The following is a 20,198-nucleotide window of genomic DNA, read 5'->3' as shown; positions in this document are numbered from 1 at the left end:
ATCCCTGAGGACCCCGCAGAGTAAAGTGCTATCCCGCCCCTAGACTGCCAATTCTGGGCTTTTATGTAAAGGAGAAATTTCTATGTTGTTTAAGCCATGGTGATTTGCGGTCTTTGTTACTCACCGCTGAACCTAATCCTGATATTGTATTGCATTTTGCTGCTTCCAAGTTGGCGTGTTTTGTAATAATATCTAGAAACCTTCCCCCAGAGGTTTAGATGAATCATATCTAGAATCTCTAGACTAGAAAATTAAATTTATTATATCATCAATTATACACCCACATGCCTTTGGGGCATCAATTAGTAGCTTTTGTTATTGAGCTTACTGTATGCCAGATTCAACGCTACACTTTAGATGTATAATTTTATTTAATTATTTTAAAAAGCTTATGATGTAGGGACTTTTATTATCGTCTCCCTATCAGTGAGGAAGCTGTAGATTAGAGAAGCTAAGTAAACAGCTGGCCAGTAACCAAGGCAAGGCAGTCATCCCTCTAAGCCCATGTATTCACTGGATACTTGCTGCAGCACAAAGGGCTGAGGAGAGACAATTCCTCCGCCCGCCCACCAGAGAGCTTTACTTGCAAATCCACTGAGCGCCAATGCTGCAAATACCAAGAATTCCAGGAGTGAAATTCTGCTATCAGCAGGGTGACCTGGATACACGCCCGGGAGAGATCCAGAGAAAACTGAAGAGCGAGGAATCCATCTGCTGATCTCTCTAGAGAGAGCCAGAGGCCAGAGACACTCACCTCTTCATGAGTAAATTGGTGGGGGGAGTGGGAGGTGAATGTGGGATTGAGGGGGTCTCACAGCACAGGCAGAGTTGTGGAAATGAAGTCTGAAGTCAGAATGACACAGGCACACAGAAACCATCAAATCAGCTCCATATTTAAAGATTAGAGGGTCAAATGCCTGAAACTCATATTCAACAAGAAAGGCATTCAGAAAAAAATGATTTATACCTTTTGCTACTCTGACCACAAGGGTAACACCCCAAACATACTGAAAGAGTAATGCCAACTGAAAATTGTCACTTGCCATCTACCTCTACAAGGATTAGGTCACTAGCCGCTGTAATCACTGACCTTTAACATACCCTGAAAGGAGTTTGGGGTGGAGATTAGGAATGAGGCACTCTGTGCTCTGGGAAAAAATGGCAAAACAGGCTTTCCGATAGTTAGATATTTTCAGGAGAAGATTTTATGAGCCCAATTCTTTTATCTTCGCATATCCAGGAAAACACTAAAATCATTAACAGTGACATCTATTCCTCATGACTAGCCACAGGCCTCTGCCAAAATGTGTGTCTGACTGCATGTACCCCCTGCCCCTTCACTAAAATCATCTATACTACTGACCTTGTCCCACCACCTCTTTGGAGCGGTTCCTCAGAGCTCTCTGAGATGCTGTCTCCCGGGGTATAGTCCTCATTTTGCCCCCAAAGAACTTAACTCACACCTCTCACGTTGTGCATTTTTTTTTCAGTTGACAGTGATTACTTTCCTTTCATCATCCAAGGCACAAATGCTCGTTCATTCAAGAAATAGGGACTGAGGCACTACGATGTGCAGTGGCTTTGCTGAGCAGGGACTGGGACACGCAGTGGAAGGGACCCTCCAGGACGGCGCTATTAGGTGGGATACCCATCTGTAAACAGATCTGCACAGTGCAGGGTGCCACACACTATCATGCAGGCATGCACAGTGAGAAGCATACCACCTTAGGGTCAGTGAAGGTCTCCAAGGTGGAGCAGGAGGGATGGCTAGGAACAAGTGACAAAGACGGGAGTGTACGCGCCTAAGGAAGGGAAGCGCAAGTGCCAAGGCTCAAGAGAACCTGTCGCCTTCCAGGAATTGTGCTTTCTTAGAAAGGCTGGAGCCCAGGTGTAAGGAAAGAGAGTAGCTCTTAAAGTGATCAGCTTCGTGAAAAGCTATAGCAAATTTACATTTTTTGGTTGACAGGCATTTGGAGTTCCTTCCCTTGCTTTTCATGGTATTTGAAACAGGTAGTGGTTTCAAACTCCCCTCTTCCAAAAACAATGCAGTGAATCACATTGTCTGCTACTAGCATCCATCCCCCTTCCTTCCTAACAGACCACATTTCCTCGTTCTTCACACACGTCCACTCCTATCCCGCATGACTCTGGAAATGCTGATTCATCACTAGGTTCAGGGGTGGATGCTGGTTAGTCTACAGAGGCTGGTGAGCTACCGATGGTCCTGCTGCCTGTTTTTGTAAATAACATTTATATGAAAACAGCCACACCCATCATTTCCTATGGCTGCTTTCGTGATACAACAACAGAGTTGAGTTACAGAGACTCTATGGCTGGCAAAATCTAAAATAGTTACTGCCTGGTCCTTTTCGGAAGAAGTTTGCTGACCCCTGGTCTAAGCCAATCAGAGCATTGAATTCCCCTGGCAGATGGTATTGTTCCAGAGGTGGGCTTTTTGCTTACATTAGACCATCAGATTAAAGAGGAGAATTCATATTTCAAGCTTATAACAATGATTCCCTCACTGCTATCAGATGATGCCCTCGGCTGCTGCTAATAGCCATCTTATAACAATGAGCTGCTCTAGACACAGCAAAACCAAGAGATGGAAAGGTCTGCGTCCCTGATAATGCTGTTGAGCTATTAAAATCAGGCAACCCTGAAGTCTGCCCGATCTCTGGACTTAGTGTCACGTGAGATGATACATTTCCTTATTATTTAAGCCAGTTTGAGTAAGGCTGTCTCTTCCTTGGAAGTAATAGCATCCATCGTTGCTATATGAGTAATGCCATCTTGTTCAAAGACCAGACTCACAAGAAGCTATGATACCTAAAGCATTGTCACAAACCCAGAATAAAACAAAAGAGACAGTCATAAGAATCAGCACCGTCATGAACCCACACACAGTGCCTGCAGGGAGAGTCAAGAGGCGGCCACACACCCTTACCCAGAGTTGACTGAAATTTTTTGAAAAGTAAAGTTCCCAACTCAATTAACTCAAGATGGTTTTCAAAGAGTAGCAGATTCGATAAAGGAAATTGGAAACTGGGGGAGTGGGGAGGTATATTACCAGAAGACGTCCCTTTGACTTCAGAAAAAGTGACAGGTTACTGCCTAAGAGGAAGGAGAAACAAGAAACAGAAATAAAACAAAACCAAAAAAAGTAACTCATGCCAGTTAATATAGAAGCCAGAGCTCCCTACAAAGCAGCTTGCAATAGCCCCAGGGATGACACTAGTTATGTTAGATGTTCATAGTTCATGCTTATATAAAAAATGGTCTTGACACACCAAGAATAGAACTATTCTTGAATGTCCAATCTACTCTGTTTAATAAGGCAAAGAAGATCAAAGGCTCTTTTTTTTTTCCCAAGATTTTTGACCCTCCTCAAAAAAAGTTTTCTCTTAATAACAAACTGACAATTCAATGACATGGGAAACACACCCTGTTCCTAAAATGCTAGATCAAAGGAATCTTTGCAAGAAGAGTCCCACTTCAAGACACATCTTCACTGGTTCCTGGACCAGAGGATTGGACTTTTCTAACTATCAAACGCTGAGTCAATTATACATTTTTCCCAGAAAGTAAGGCTGAGGTATAGAATCACATTTTTGATTTGCAGGGTGGGAGTGGGAGTGCAGTATAGTGAGCAAAGCAAATGCATTGGAGTCAGGTGGACCTGAGTCCAAGTCCTAGTTCTACCTGCAAACTAGCTATGTGGGCCTCTCTTTCCAAATACGTAAGACAGGAATAATGGTACATACCTTGCATGGTTGCTGTGAGACCTCAATTACATGTAATATATTATAAAGTATTAGCACACCATCTGACATATATTAGGCCTCCATTTATGGGAGCTATCTTTATCTATTATTGTTGCAGTAGTTGTTGTTGTTATTCTATTCCAAGTATTCCAAAATATTCTATTTGATAAGCGAAGTTGCTGTAGTGTTACCGAGTCCAAGCTCACTCTGCTTGCCCCACCACAGGCCAATGAATCGGGAGATGAGGTGCTGAGGCAAGGAGTACGACTTTATTCGGAAAGCCGGCAGACCGAGAAAGTGGCGGACTAGTGTCTCAAAAGAGCCATCTTATTGGGGTTTGGATGCCAGTTTCTTTTATAGAACAGAGAGGGGGAGGAGATGAGGAAGTAAAGTAAAAAGGCCATAAGTTCTGCAAATATTCCCTGGAATGGGCGGCCTCGGGGAGGGGATGTGTTAATTTCTTCTTTCTTGTAACCATCCACAGGTGGGCGGGGTCCGGATGTTTCCCTGAACAAAGGCACTTTGGTTTAACCTTCAGGCAGAGGGGAAAGGTTCCCCGAGGCAGGCCATTATATACAGACAGTATCCTTTAAGTGAACAAAAGCAATGGGAAGCAAAGGTTAAAGTAAAAGAAACAGATCCAACATGTAGTCAGATTTGGCTCTTCCCCGTTACAATAGGGCAGTCTCAAGCTGGAGATGACCATCCCATCTGCCTCCTTTAAATCTTCAGTGACCTCCTGGAGAGCAGAGTGCGCCAAAGTGCTGTGACCGAGAGTTGAGTACTCCATGTCGAGGTTCTCCAGTGAGGATTCTGAGTCCTCCAGTGTCAAAAATAATGACTTAACAGCAGTTTATTCAGGAACAAGAATTCCATGGCATCCTATTCATGGATTGGGAATGATTGCAAGTGGTCATTGGATCCAGCAACCCACTGCCACTTCCAAGGTGTCAGAGTTCAGCTGGGGTCATCAGTTGAATTTAAAAAGTGCAGTGAGAGGCTGAGGCAGTTGATGTGGTCAGTCTAGCCTCTAACATGCCCTGGAGGGACCCAAACTATTCAACAGTGACTAGCACTTAACAGAGATGTGTGGAAATTAATTATGACTTCTGGAGACTAGGAAGTCCAAGATCAAAGTACTGGCTAATTCCTGGTGTGAGCCCTCTTCCTGACTTGCAGAAGGCCGTCTTCTCACTGTGTCCTCACATGCTGGGGAGGGAGCGACCTCTCTCTCTTCTTCTTGTAAAGCCACTAACCCCATCATTAGGATCCCATCCCCAACTTATCTAAGTCTAATGACCTCCCAAAGGCCCCATCTCCAAATACCATCACACTGGGGGTCAGGGCTTCAACATATGAATGGGGGAGGGTGCCTTACTGGGTCCCTAGTATGACCCTTATGAGACTTCATCACTTAAACAGTTCTACAATTCTCTAAGTCATAAATAGCTCCTGAAAGTGAGACTGGTCAGACTTCCTAAAATATTTGTTTTTTAGCCATGATTAAGTGTGAAATATTTCATCTCAGCTAGGAGAACATGGGGAAAATCAGCTCTGTATGAGTAAGAGTTCTTTAATACAGAGACTTCGTGACATTCCTCTCTCCTAAAGAACACTTCGAAATTACACGAGGGCAGAAGGTCACAGAGAAGTGAAGGGAGGATGGAAAATTGGCCTATGTCACCCAGAACTCAAGCATCCAAACAGTTCTGTTCTCTCGTTCCTTAGCCTGAGCTGAGCTCTGGAGCCAACTGCACTCCAAACGAGACACACACAGTTTTGATTACCAGACATGATATGTGTTACAAGGAAATAAACCTCTAATTTGTAAGAGAAACAATTAGGGGAGGGGAAGAGATTGAAAACATTGGTCTGCACTGAGTGATTTCCTTGAGCCTAAGGGGAGTTACCTCTGGAGTAATTTAGTGAGAAGGCCTGAGCTGGTGCAGGGGCCAAAGAGCTGGTTTCATGTTCACTCCATGTTGATCTCTGCAGTGGTTGGAAAAAACAAAACAGAACAAAACAAAACAGCTCTGGCAAGATCAAGCATCCATCTCTTGGTACCTGAGAGCAAAGCAGAGAAAGAGAATCCCCAGCAGAAGGCGGAAGCAGAGAAAGTCTTAAAATATGTAGGACTGATTTGGTTACCTCTTGGGAGGTGCAGAGGAAGAGGGAGGAAGTGAAATCACATTTCTCGAGAGCTAACTGGAATATAAGGTCTTAGAAATAAGGGGGCCTGCCTCTCTTGTTCACCAGTGTGTTCCCAGCTTCTATCATAGGCCCTGACATGCAATAGACACTCACTCACTATTTGTTGAAGGAGGGACAGACATGGCACAGAGTCCATTATATAGTGGCATCCAGTAACTACTTTTGAAAGAATCAATTAATTAATGAATACCTACTGCATGCCAGGCATTGTCTCATTCTTTCATTCAATTTACAAATATTTTACTGAGTGAGCTCCTATCATTTGCCAGACACTCTGCTGGACGCTGTGAATTCAAAAAAGAAAAGAGACAGTTCCTGCCCTCAAAGAGCTTACAGTCTTGTTGACGTGGACCCACAGGCAATGGCGATGCAATCTATAATGACCACAGGCTATATCAGAGTGCAGGCAAAAGTAGATGAGGTCTTAATCTTCCTGGGAGAGTCAAGGCAGTCTTCACAGAGGAGGCAGCCTTTGAACTGAGACTTAAGATGCATGGAGAATCTCAGACATTTCAGGCAATGAGGTTGGTGTGAGAGAAAATTACAAGTTCATCCTTGGAGGAGAAAAAATTCTGTGGGGCAAATAAGTGGGAGAGTGAATGGAGAAAGGAAGGAAAGGAGGCTTCAGCCTGATTTATTTTAAAGGGTCTGGTATTTCATTTAAAGCAGCTTGAACTCACCCATTGGTTTAATGCTCTGCTGTCGGCTGTCTTGAAATTCTCAATAATTTTATTTTTCATACTTTATTTTATTTTTAAAATTGAAGTACAGTTGATGTACAATATTATGTAAGTCACAGGTGTACAATATAGTGATTCACAATTTTTAAAGGTTATACTCCATTTATAGTTATTATAAAATATTGGTTGTATTCCCTGTGTTGTACAATGTATCCTTGTAGCTTACCTTATACATAGTAGTTTGTACCTCTTAATTCCCTACCTCTATGTTGCTCCTCCTCCCTTCCCTCTCCCCATTGGTAACCACTAAGTTGTTCTCTGTATCTGTGAGTCTGTTTCTTTTTTTTGTTATATTCACTAGTTTGTTGTATTTTTTAGATTCCACATATAAGTGATATATATGGTATTTGTCTTTCTCTGTCTGACTTGTTTCACTTAGCATGATACCCTCTAAATCTATCCATGCTGTTACAAATGGCAAAATTTCATTCTTTTTTATGGCTGAGTAGTATTCCATTGTACATGTATATGCCACATCTTCTTTACCCATTCACCTGCTGATGGAAATAATTTTATCTCTGCACTTGTGTTTCGTAAGTGAAGGCCAATAAGACAATGGAGCATACCCACCAGCAGAGGAGGTATATGCAAGGTGCACATCTGCATTACCTTGCTGCTTCATTCACATGTAGTGTTTGTGAAGCTACATGAGCACAGAATTCCAGTGGGCCTACTACATGTGGGAGTTTAGTGACTCAAAGCTAGTACAAGGTAAGCATATTATGGAAGGCATCAGCACCCACTGAGTGTTGATAGACCATGTGCATTTTAAGAAGTGAGAGAAAACAGTTCGGCTAGTTTTGTACAATGGGCTATAAAAAACAAATTGTATCATTTCAGTGATTCCTCATATGAGTTAAACACTCATGTTTGCATTTAAAATGGGCATTGAACAATGTAAAGATGAACAGTGAAGTTCACGCTAATCATTTATCATTCGAATTTTTCTTTCCTTAGGACGTTAAGTGATAAATAAAAATATCATGACATGTTGAGAGACAGACTGCCAAAAAAGGGAGGAGACTTTATATTTTAGTAAATTTAATGGCACTTTTCCCTTGCTTTCTGAACATTTCGCACCAGGCTCCACAAAGTATGTAGCTGGCCTTGGTGGAGAGCCATTAAAAAAATCCTGAGCAGGGAAGAAACATGACAAGACTATTACTTTAGAAAAATAACTCTCAGCAGAGGGTGGAAGTTAATATAGAGGGAGGCACAACAAGGAGAAAGAAGATCCGTTATCATGGTCACACTGGCAAAGGATGGTACGGTCTGTGCTAGGGCAGGGCAGGGGGATGGGGAGAAAGGCGTAGAAGTGTGAGGAGTTCATGGGCAGAGTTCTAGGGCTGGATAAGTCATTCCATGGGGGAGAGGACTCCAGACTTCTGGCTTCAGCCACTGGCTGAAGTCATTCACTGAGATGTGGAATAGAAGAAAGAGAGAGTATGTGATGGTGAGGGAGGAGGGATGGGTTGAAGGGGAAGGGTGGTCTGGGAGAGGGGGTAGACTCTTCATGCCTGGATCTATGCAGTACTTCTCCCTCTGCCTTCTTCTGGTAACTGACCCCACCTCCTCTGGCCTTGAGGGTGCAGTCCTGACCTGGGCTGAGTCCGTCATGGCATGAGGAAGCGTGTGCACATGCACACACACAGTCACAGCTAGCGGTCCAAGGAGTGGGTAGGTAGTGGTTGGTCCAAGGAGTGGGTAGGTAGTGGTCTTAAGGCAGGATCATCAGAGTCCTTAACTAGGATATTTCAAACTAAAGCTGGGAGACATCCCTTTCCTCTTTGGTGCCAGAGGTGAACGTGCAACTGCCAGCAGATATGGTCTAGAGACCCTGAGACTCAGGGCTGAGAGACGGAAGCCAACATGGAGAGGATGACCAGTCAGGAGCGAGCCCCGAGGGCTTTGAGTTCCTCCTTCTGACTGTTCCCAGCTTCACATCTGCCCTTCCTGGTTACACAATCTCAGAAATCCAACCTTCCCTCACTCCCCTCCACTCTCTCCCAGCCATTTATATTTTCCTTAAGCTCATTGGAGTTAGGTTCTGCCATTTGTGACTGAAAGAGTCCTAATTAAAACAGGACAGGTGGCCAGGCACCCATGGAAACAGGCTGTGTTGATATTATCATTCCCATATCATAGAGAAGTGAACTGAGGCTCAGAAAGTTTGGATAACTTGCCCGAAGACTCACAGCTAGCATACTGAGATGCCAGGGCTCGGATGCAGGTCTAACTCCAAAGTCAGTGATCTTCATATGATGCCACACTTTCTTCCTAATCTGTTCATTATTCTTAGCATTCTTTTCTATAAACACGGGGCTTCAAGTTTAGGTATATTCATGCTACTGAACTTCCAGTTTTCTTGCTTAATGACCAAAGCTATGAGGACCAGACAGTGATTTCTCTGGAGCATTTCCCAGGCTCTGACTATTCCCACTTTATAATTTACTGGTAACAGAGGGCCTAGTTGCTAACTTCGCAGAAGTCTAAAGCCAGTGGCCTTATGACCAAGACTGTTTTTCCTAAACTGTCTTGTTTTATGAGTTCAAATGGAAAGTCAAGTCTTATCTCTCATCAAGGAGGTGATGATAAACTGAGCCCATGGCTTCAGAACTTGAGAACATCTCTCTGGGAGCTTTTCTCAAGCTTGCTTCTCAGTTCATTGTCACGTACTTGTCTTCTTTTTTTAAAAATTGAAGTATAGTTGATTTACAATATTATGTTAGTTTCGGGTGTACAGCAAATTGATTCAGGATACATACATACATTCAGATTCTTCTCCATTATACATTATTACAAGATATTGAATATAGTTCCCTGTGCTATATAGTAGGTCCTTGTTTTTTATTTTATATACAGTGGTGTGTATCTGTTAATCCCAAACTTCTAATTTATCCGTCCCCTCCCCTTTCCCCTTTGGTAACCATAAGTTTGTTTCCTACGTCTGTCAGTCTGTTTCTGTTTTGTGAATAAGTTGATTTGTATCATTTTTTTTAGATTCCACATATAAGTTATATCATAATAATTGTCTTTGTCTGACTTACTTCACTTAGTATGATAATCTCTAGGTCCATCCACGTTGCTGCAAATGACATTATTTCATTCTTTTTTACAGCTGAGTAATATTCCATTACATATAATTCCAATCCCAGGCGTGGGATTACTGGATCATGTGGTAAATATTTTTAGCTTTTTGAGGAACCTCCATAGTGTTTTCCATATTGGCTGCACCAATTTACATTCCCACCAACAGTGTAGGAGGGTTCCCTTTTCTCCACGCCCTCTCCAGCGTTTATTATTTGTAGACTTTTTAAAAAATAAATTTATTTTATTTATTTTATTTTTGGCTGCATTGGGTCTTCGTTGCTGCGCACGGGCTTTCTCTAGTTGCGGCCAGCGAGGGCTACTCTTCAGAAAAGAACAATCAGAAAAGAACTCCTTCATCCTCCTCCATTTCATCCACCAACCTACTGTCTCATGTATCAGCCTGAATGCACTGTCCCTGCTTCCATCATGTGTGACTTGGATCCCACTCCTTTTTGTCTGCCCAAGGACTTTCATCCTGCAGTTGTCCCTTCACCCTTCTGTATCTTCAATTTTCCTCCCTACTCTATTGGATTATCCTCATCAGTGTACAAATAATCTAAGAAATACAGTCTTCTCACCCCTCAGTTTCTCCCAGACTTTTATGTTTTCTTTAAGCAAACTGGAGTTAGGTTTCTGTCAGTCGCAACTGAAAAAATCCTGATTAATACAGGACACATGGATAGGTACCTATGGAAACAGCCAGTGTACTTTTCCCCATTGGTCTTCAATGGGTAAAAAGAGTATAGCTCCATAGAGTTCATCCTTTCTCTCCCCAGAGGACACGGCAACTCTAAATTGTTCATTTGTGTACTTTCTTGTCACCAACCTCACAGCTGTCCAGGGATTTCAGATATAGTTGGGTGGATGTTTGAAATCCACCCTCACAATAGTTTAATAGGGACCAATATTTTTTTATTTTTTTAATTTTTTTTAATTTATGGCTGTGTTGGGTCTTCGTTTCTGTGCGAGGGCTTTCTCTAGTTGCGGCAAGCGGGGGCCACTCTTCATCGCGGTTCGCGGGCCCCTCACTATCGCGGCCTCTCCTGTTGCCGAGCACAGGCTCCAGACGCGCAGGCTCAGTAGTTGTGGCTCAAGGGCCTAGTCGCTCCGCGGCATGTGGGATCTTCCCAGACCAGGACCCGAACCCGTGTCCCCTGCATTGGCAGGCAGACTCTCAACCACTGCGCCACCAGGGAAGCCCCAGGGACCAATATTTTTAATGAAACATTTTTAAAACTTTCTAATGTTTACATGAAAATTCCTCTTACATAGTTTTGCACAGATTATCTGTTGAAGAGGAGAATATTTGGCTTCAGAATTTAAAGGAGGGTCATAAAAAAGACAGTAAAATGAGTGAGAGATACAGTGCTTAACATCGAGCAGTCTATATTTATTAAATGAATGAATAATTGGATGAATTAATGAATGAAATTAATTAAATTGACAGTTTGCAAATGTGTTGTATTCCCAAAATTGGTTTTGTAACTTAGTTGGTTTGAATTTGGGATGCAGTATTCAACGGAAACGATTTTATAAATGGTACTTAAGTGCCAAGAAATCCCACTAAGGCTGTTTAGCCCATAATATAGCAATAAAATGTAGAAAAGTAATGGCATTGTGTCAGAATTCGGTTTAAACAATTTGGAATACTGGTGACTGAGGAAAAGTAACTTTAATTAGGAGAAGCGGTGGTGCATGAAAAATGTAGTAATTCTGAAGGGGACTTCTGAGACCTTTCAAGTGTTCTGGAGGGTACTGTCTCCTTTTTACATCTATTTTCAAATAAAAATGCATGCATTTCTCTCCCTAGGCACAGTCTTACACTATTCTTATCATCAGCATGATCATTATTGTTTGCTTGGTAGGCAATTAACAACTGTTGTGTTTCCAGTTGGATGGAAGGGTAGGAACAAAGCAAGATGGAAGGTCGAGGGAAATTTCTCTTAAGTAATTGGAAAAGAGTTGGAAGAAATGAGCATGTCATAAACAGCAAACTTGTATCTGTTATTATGTGTCTCAGTATTCAGAATAGAAGGAAGGTGACACAGAGAAGCTTAGTATTTATAGAGGAAGTAAGACCCACACGTAGAAAGAAAAAGCACTACTGGGTAAGTCATGTTGGATGACAATCAAGGCGTTGCCTGTTCAGTGACCTTTGGGGCCAGGAAGGGAGCAGGAATTGCTTGAGTCTGACCTCGTGCAAGAGGATTTCAGTGAGAAAAGAGTTGGAAGAGTATATGAGGTGAAATTAACTGAATGGTACTTGATAGAAAACACAGGAAAAGGATGAAACACGGTGTGAGCATGATTCTACCCAAGAAGAAGGAATATGGTGGGGAAAGGATGCTGGATGATTTCCCCATGGAGCTACACGATGGCTCAGGAAAGGTTAGTGCTGATCTAGAGCCGGACAGGGAATAATGAATGGCCTTGGAGTTTTCAAGTGATCAGGCAGCATGTGATCAGACTTTCAGAGGTGTTGGCAATTCAGATTGTGCCTTAATATACCTAGGTGTTTCTATAAAACACAGAATTTGTATTATTTTACCATATTCTGACCGTTTTTGTTTGTTGTTGGTGTATTACACAAATCTTACAGATTCCTAAAGAAGGAGATTCTGAAACCCTTGCCTTTGGTATTAAAAGATGTCAAGTACTCCCCCTTCCCTCCTTCTCTTCTTTCTTTAGCTTTCTTTCGTTAACTGACTCTGACCAAATCACTTCATTCTTTGGGTCCCTGATTATTATTATTTTTAAATCTCTACGACAACACTGAACTAGATCATCTATCCCTTCCATTTCTAAAAACTTGATTATGAAACTTTCCAAAATGACAAAACACAGCAATCACGAGGACGAGCCCTAATAATATTGGCCAAATTAAATAGCTGTGGTTTCCCAAAAAGTTACTTCTAAATATCACAGATGTTTCAGTTACCCCCTTTTTTCCCCTAGAACTAGTTGATCTCTCTACTCTCAGAGCTGTTACGAGGGCACTGAGATTTACGTAGAAAAAGTGGTGCGGGAAGCGCGGGATTTTCACACAGCATTTCACAGATTTTCACATCAGCAAAACTGTAAGCTCCTATCTCCTTGACTCAAAAAATCTGGAGAGCCACACGTAGATAAAACCTTATCTTTCCGCTCTTGAGTTCCCCCTCCTGGGCTTTAGATGCATTGACCGGCATAAGATTCGGCCCCTTAACTGCTGGGCCTAACACCCTTCGCGTTCGCTGGGCGCCCGGCTGACCCATGGGGTCTGCGGTTTCCCGCGAGAGGTGGGCGCGGGAGGAAAGCCGGGCCGCCACACTTCCGGTGGCAGGGTCGGGCGCTCGCCACACTTCCTGTTGATGCGGCTCCGCTGAGGGCTGGGCCGAGAGGAGGGCCGGCGGGCGGGTGGCGGCGGTCACTCACTGGCCAGGCGTGGGCGCACGCGGGGCCGCCCTGGGCACAGAGCGTCGTCCGCCTCGTCGCCTGAGCCTCGAGCACCCTCGGCCGCCGCGTCACCTGCCCTCCGTGCTTCCGTCCGGCCCTCGGCCCCGCCGCGCGGCACCATGCCCGCCGTGGACAAGCTCCTGCTAGAGGAGGCGTTGCAGGACAGCCCCCAGGTACCTCCCGCCGCCCGGGTCCCCCTCGCCCGAGGGCTTGAGGCCGAGGAGGCCCTTCCAGCCCCGGGGTGGAGGCTGGGAGTACGCCGGGCCCCCTCGGGGGCGAAGAGGGGGCGGGCCCGGCCCTATGTCTTGAGTCCGGGATGCTCCGGGAGCCGGCATCCCTCAGGCAGAGCTGGAGACGCCGGGAAAGCTCCCCGCGGCCGGAGTCTTTGTGTCCCGACCCCCTTCCAAACTCAGCTGAAACCGAGGCTGCTCGGCCTACGCTTGGGCTCCACCAAGTGCCCCGGGCAAATCATCTTTTTTTGCCTCAGCTTTGTCGTAAGATAGGAAGAATAATTGTACCTGCCTCCCAGAGTTGTTAGAATTAAATAAGGAAATGCCTGTCAAGTTGTTCGTGGGCAATGCCTGGTACAGAATAAGAAGTCAGTCTTACTTATTATCATGACTACTACTGATATGATGGGACCTGGTGGATTTAGGACCAGAGTGGGATGCAGAGAGCCTAGACCTCTTCCCCAGCGGTGCCAGACCTCCCCTTGGCCCTGTTTTCCCATTCGTGAAGAGGAAATTACAATACCTGCCCTATTTGCCGCACAGGGGAACTTCATTAGCGAGCGCACCCGAGATGAGAATCAAGTCCTTTGAGCTCTGCAGATGAAAGCTGGTGTGTAAATGTAGTAAATGAGTGCAGAATGACGTTAGTTCATAAGTCAGTGCACCTTTCCCCAGGGAACCTTTGTTCTCCTTCATTAACATTTCCCCAGCTTCATATCTGCCCTAGAGGCTCTGCATCCTTGGGTTATTTAAATACCTCTCTTTATTCCCTAGTATCTCAACTCTTGAAAAATTAGAGTAAGAGTAACCTGTTTTCCTTTCACCGTTTCTCTTCCCTTTGTGCTTCCTTTCCATTTTCTTCTTAGTGAATTGTGCCTCCCCAGGATGATCCCTTGATGGACTTACCAACACCCACTCTGCATCTCTCCAGTTCAGAATTAGTAGTCAAAAGGACTGTGTGCTTAGTTGCCTTGTGCCCATTTCTTTGTGATCTTCTTTACATAGGCAAGTAAGAAAGTGTAAGCAAGCTGTGATTTTTTTTTTTTCTTTAATTGTTATCCGCTGGTCTGATTGACTTCTCAAAGGCCTCTCTGAAGTCTCTAAGCTTCTGGCATTTTAATGGGATCAAAGCCCTGGGTAGAAGTCATTTTGTCCATCCTCACACCTGTTGCGTGGGATCTGAACATAGTATTGTGGAGTTTCTAATGATATCATTTTGAACAGGGATTTCCACTTGCTTTGTAGTTGGAGAAACTGAGATCCAAAGATATATTGCTTTCCTAACTGAACATGGTGACGGCTGAGCCAGGTTAGAGAAGTGGCACTAACTGATTCTCCATGTTGCCCTCACCGAGGAGTTACATTCGGAATTTTTGGCTCTCACATCAATGAATAGACACCGGTTCTGAGTTGTTTACAGGATGTGCTCAGCTGTGAGGTAGGAGACAGCGGACTGGCAAACGAGTCAGGACACTTGGGTCCTAATTGTGGCCCTAACACTAACTTATCATTTCATTTGGGCAAGTCACTCATCCCCATCCTGTGACTGGCTGGGTTTTCTCATCTGCAGAATGAGGGTCACGGAGCGGATAATATTTAAGGGGCTTACAATTCTGTCATATCTGCATGATTTATAACTGAGCTTGTATGAGGAAGAAGAGGTTAAGAGGCATCGTCATTTCTGTTTAATGTTCCTCTTTACGTAGGGAATTTGTCATTGCTTTTGAGACGTGGGTGTCACCCTGTGAGGGTTCTTGGTGAGGTTTGAATGGAAGCAAACTACCAGGAAGGTCTTTGATAACCATCAGAGCATATTTAGCACTCTTGTATGGGGTATGTGCCTAATGCAGCTTTACTGCCAAGGAGATTCATAGACTTGTAACTGGAAGGAATCTAATCCAGCTCCTTAGTTTTATCTGTAAAGAATAAAACCAGTAGCAAACACCTGTGCCATACATGCATTTTTATGTGCCAGGCACTGTTCTCAGTGCTTTACATATGTTATCTTATCTAATCCTTTCAACAGTCTTTTGAAGTAGGTCCTCTATTAAAATTACCAAGGAGCTGAGAAGTTAAATAACTTGCTCCCAAGATTATACATTATCAAGTGGCAGAGCCGGGATTGGAACCCAGGCAGTCTGCCTATGTTGTTCAAGTTAGCCCAGCTACCTAGCACCTGGCTTTTCTGTCATCAGTGCCCTAAAATGTTTCACTAAAAGGAAGTGATCTTAAGAAACCATCTATTGTTTGTTTCCTCTTGTTTTATGTAGGGTATTTATGAGGGTTGCTCCAGTAACCTGGCTGCAAAGGATTCATTAAATGAACACAAAAGCTTTTATAGTTGAGCTCAGTGACCCAAGAAGAGCTGAATAGCAGTTGACTGACCTTATACACATCTATTCATGCCCTTTTCAGTTCACAGTGCTGCACAGTGTATTATAAGACTAGTCTTTGTGCATACGTGTTTTATTTCTGGTTACCTCTGGTGTATGAAAGACGAAACATTTTAAGGATTAAGGTACTTGTCTCCACTGCTGTTTGCGAGCCTCTGTTCCTCGCTAGGTGCTGCTAGCTGCTGGGAACATAATGACAAATAAGATAAGAGTGCCTTCCCTCCGCTAGTTCACAGTCTGTTCTGGGAGACAGATAAGGAAAGCAGCAGTTGCAGTACTGTGTGAATGCTGCTGTGATAGGAACACAAATGCTGCTTTGAGCTGCTGCAGCTCGCACCTCTCCAGGGGCTTATTCCCTTTCCTGTAAGTAGTGTGCTTTTGAGATAAAGTGTAGCACTGTTGCTTGCTGTTTTGTTACAATATTTGTTTATTTCCTTTGCAGTTGGCACAGCTGAAGCACAGAGAATTTAAAGATTAGGTTCTGAGATTATTCAGTGGGAGGTCCAGCTGGGAAACCAGGCCTTTTTTAACTCAAGCAGGATGCCTCAAAACATTACCTGGTGGTTTTGTCTTAATTGTGGAGGGCTTTTGTCCTGCTGTACTCTTTGTTTATGATACATTTTCCTTTCAGTAGGCTTGGTTCTACTGAGACATTTCTCTCCCTCTCCCACACTGTGGGAATAAGAGTTTTAATTGTTTTTACCTTAAAAAAAAATATATATGTATAATATTTATACTTATATATGATAAATATTAAAACATTTAAAATATATTTAAATATATATAAAATATACACGTGTGTGTGCGTGTGTATATTTTACAATCACAGCTGTTAAAATTGTGCCATTATATAACTAGATGCTATTCTTAGGAGTGAAAAATGTCTAGGACTAGTTTATTAGATGACACCCAGTTTCTTTATTCTAAGATAGAGGGTAATGTGGAGCTAAGGCTAAGGTGTTTGGTTTCGTTTTTCTGTCCATGCATACTCTTGAGAGTGTAGGGTAGTAGAAAAAGGACGGAATTTAAATCTTGATTCTGCAGGTTACTCAACCTCTTTGAGTTTGTGATTCAACATGTGTAAAATTAGAATAAAAATAGTTGCTTAATTCTTATGAAGAATAAATAACATATGTAAAGTATCTTCATGCCTGCATATTATAGTAACTCCATAAATGATTGCTGTTACTGTCTTTATAAGTGATATGCACCAATGTCTTTCGGAATTTTGGGGGAACTTTCGAGCAACTGGTATACCTTTGCCTGGTCCTTGGTCTTATTCCTTCTTTAGGTCTCAGAACATTCCTGTTCTTCCAAATATAAGTTTAAGCAGATGCGGAGCTGATAAATGTGGATATTAAAACAGTGTCTGAGATAGCAGGGTATGTTTTTTTTCAAGGATGATCATGGCCTAGTTAAGTTAGAAAGGGAAGACGGGAGTGTTTTTGTCAGTCCTAATGGATGTCATGGGGAACATGTTCAGAATATAAAGAAAAAAAAACTTGTGATGTAGTTTTGGCAGTTATCACAGGTGAGAGCATGACAGTAGGATGACCCAAGAGAAGTCAGCTCCAAGCAGTCTGCATCCTGCCTCCAGACAGGACGGTGGGCTGTGGGCCAAAGAGCATGCCCACTGTTGAGACCCACCTTTGCTAGGTGGTGGATGCAGCCTCTTGTGGTGGAGAAAGCATGGCCATTGGTACCAGCCAGACCTGGGTTTACATCCCAACCCTGCTGCTTCCCAGCTGTGGGAGGTTGAGCAAGTTTCTTAACCTTGATGAGCCTCAGTTTCATCATCTCTAAAATGGGATTAATGTGACTGTGGTGTCTACCTCATAAAGTTGTCGGAAGGATTAAATGAAGTAATATTTAGTGCTCAGAACAGTGTCGGACACATAGGAAGTACAGAGTAAATGGTAATTTTAGTTTTCTTTCTACTCTCTTTATGGAGGACATTTATACAAGCCCTCTCTTTTCATCCTGTGGCTCATTTTCCATTCTATATATTTTATTTCTAAGAGTATTAAAAACAATAAATAGGACTCAACTAAATGGACATCGTAGTATTTAAAAAATTAAATATCCTCAATCCAGTTGTATCACTCTTTTTCATTCTCTTAGATATAATGTTATAGCAAAGAATGGAACCAGAATCATCATAAACATTGAAGGACTCCTCCAGCATTGGCGCCATGAATACCAAAAGATTCTCTCCTATTAGATGACATTTATAGATAGCTATGTAGATAATAGTGTTGCTTTAGTGTTGAAATAAAATCATACATGTGAAACCCTTAGTGTCCAACATGTTATAAGCAAAGTTCATTATCTTCTTCATAATCAGTATCATCTGCTATCACTGTGTATTAGGCACTGGTAGGCACTTTATGTAATTCATTACCTCTAGTGTTCCCTGCAAATTAGTGTTAGAGCCTGAATTTGGACCCAGGATTGACATGGTCCTAAGGGGATCCCATATCCTTTGAGAGGCCCCAGTAGACTGTAAGCTCCTGGAGAACAGAGTTGGTCTGATCACCTTTGAATCTCAGATCCCAACACAATGTTTCATCAAATATTGGATGAAGGCGGAAGTATATACATGAATGAATGTAGAGTGATAGACCAATCACTGTAGGTTCTCAAAACGTCTTTTAACAATCTTTTTTTTTTCAAATAGTATATTTTAAAGAGATGTAATAAAGAATTCTAAACCGATGTTTTTCACCTACTCACTGACATCTATTAATGGATTATGAGATCCAGTGGGTCACATCCATGATTTTTGTTTTGTTTGTTCTGATCCTTCTGTTGATAAGAATTGGTACTGAAGAGAGTACATTGGTCTGAGAGCAGGTATTTTTAGCCTTAAAGACCTCGGGCAAAACCAGGATAAGCATGTACTACTGTGAAGTCCAGCAGAGTTTGTCAACAATATCAAAGGTAGAATGATTCAAACGTCGGGGTTCCTCTTCCAGTTTATTGGGGGTGCTTTTGGGTCAGTTATTATTCTCTTACCTGAGATAGGTTAGAAAAAGAAAGAAGGAATTGAAATTCATTTGCAGGAAAATAATGAACCTTAATGGATTGTTCTTTGTAAGGTGCCTTTGGTATCATCTCATTAAAGACATTTCTATAGCTTACTCTCCATTCTATGCCTAATGGGTTATTTTCTGAAATATAGATCCCATTATCACTAATGTAGTATTTTAAATTCCCACTGTGCTGGGGACATTAACAAAAGTCCCTTGAATAGATATGGTCTCTTATGTGGTCCCTTGATACTTCTTTAGACACCATCCAATATATAAATATTTCTTTAGTGCTTAGCGTATCAGGCACTACGCATGAAAATGGTAGGAAATACCTTTCATCTAAGACATTGCTCAGCTGCTCTCGAAGCACTGAGTAGTCTTCCCAAAGGAACTGAGCTAGCATTCTTAAGTTGGTATTTGAGTTTTGTGCCCAGAGCTTCCACTGGTGGGCCCATGGTACATGAAATTTCCTGGTCATGAGTTTGAAAATTGGTTGAATAGAATATGACGAAAGACATGGAGCCTGACTGTAGTATCTTAAGTGGAAAGAATGACACACCCCTGCAAGACGTCCAAGATTGCAGAAAACCGGACAGATGGTTAACTGCTGTGATGATGAAGTGCTGGGTGACCACACCCTAGGTATGCACACAGGCCAGACATTGAGTTCAGTTTATGGGCTTGAAGGGAGAGACTGCCCTTTTTAACACTTATTTTATTGGATGGACTTTACTGGTACTTAGGTAGAGGCTAAAGTCGAGACAGGTAATAGCCCTTGAGTCTTCTTAACCCTTTAAAAATTGGCTTTCTTTCCCTGGCCCCGATACTCAAACTGTATTCAGTTTGCCCTCGCAATGTAGTCTAAAGGATTAGAAAAGGAGTTCTGAATTAAAGCTCTAGGAATCAGCTTATATTAGTATTAGCAATAAAAAAGTAAAGCCAGACAACAGACATCTTCCCTCCCCATATCTCTGTGTGCGTGTGTTTGTTTTACCTCCATTGTAACTTTTCCACTTAGAAATAAAATTGACCTCTTTTCTTGCAGACTCGCTCTTTACTGAGTGTATTTGAAGAAGATGCTGGCACTCTCACGGATTATACCAACCAGCTGCTCCAGGCGATGCAACGCGTCTATGGAGCCCAGGTATCCTCCTGCCCCCTCACCTGGAGAGGAACAGAGTGGGAGCTCTCTGCTCACCTTGAACTTCTCTCAGGAGGTTGAGAGATTTGAGTCAGAACACCACCATTTAAACTTTTGAAATAAAATCACAATTGTTTTTCTCTTCTGTTCACCTCAAAAAAC

The 20,198-nt window shown here is 42.7% G+C and overlaps 1 protein-coding gene across 3 annotated transcripts in view; it reads left to right on the top strand.

Annotated features, from left to right (window-relative positions):
- The first annotated feature begins 13,168 nt into the window (after window positions 1-13,168).
- Window positions 13,169-20,198, top strand: part of APPL2 (adaptor protein, phosphotyrosine interacting with PH domain and leucine zipper 2) — a 69,985-nt gene continuing 62,955 nt past the window's right edge. For all 3 annotated transcript variants that reach the window (XR_011075974.1, XM_068560715.1, XM_068560714.1), the window contains exons 1-2: window positions 13,169-13,413; window positions 19,941-20,039. Coding sequence is in view for 2 of the 3 variants with exons in the window: in XM_068560715.1 (XP_068416816.1) it covers window positions 13,360-13,413; window positions 19,941-20,039 (153 nt within the window). In the remaining variant the exon portion in view is untranslated. The remainder of the gene's footprint in view (window positions 13,414-19,940; window positions 20,040-20,198) is intronic.

Source organism: Eschrichtius robustus, chromosome 13 (assembly GCF_028021215.1).
Source record: "Eschrichtius robustus isolate mEscRob2 chromosome 13, mEscRob2.pri, whole genome shotgun sequence".
In the NCBI taxonomy this organism is placed as follows: Eukaryota; Metazoa; Chordata; class Mammalia; order Artiodactyla; family Eschrichtiidae; genus Eschrichtius; species Eschrichtius robustus.
Note: the sequence above shows the minus strand (reverse complement) of the source record. Positions and strands in the feature narration are given on the sequence as shown.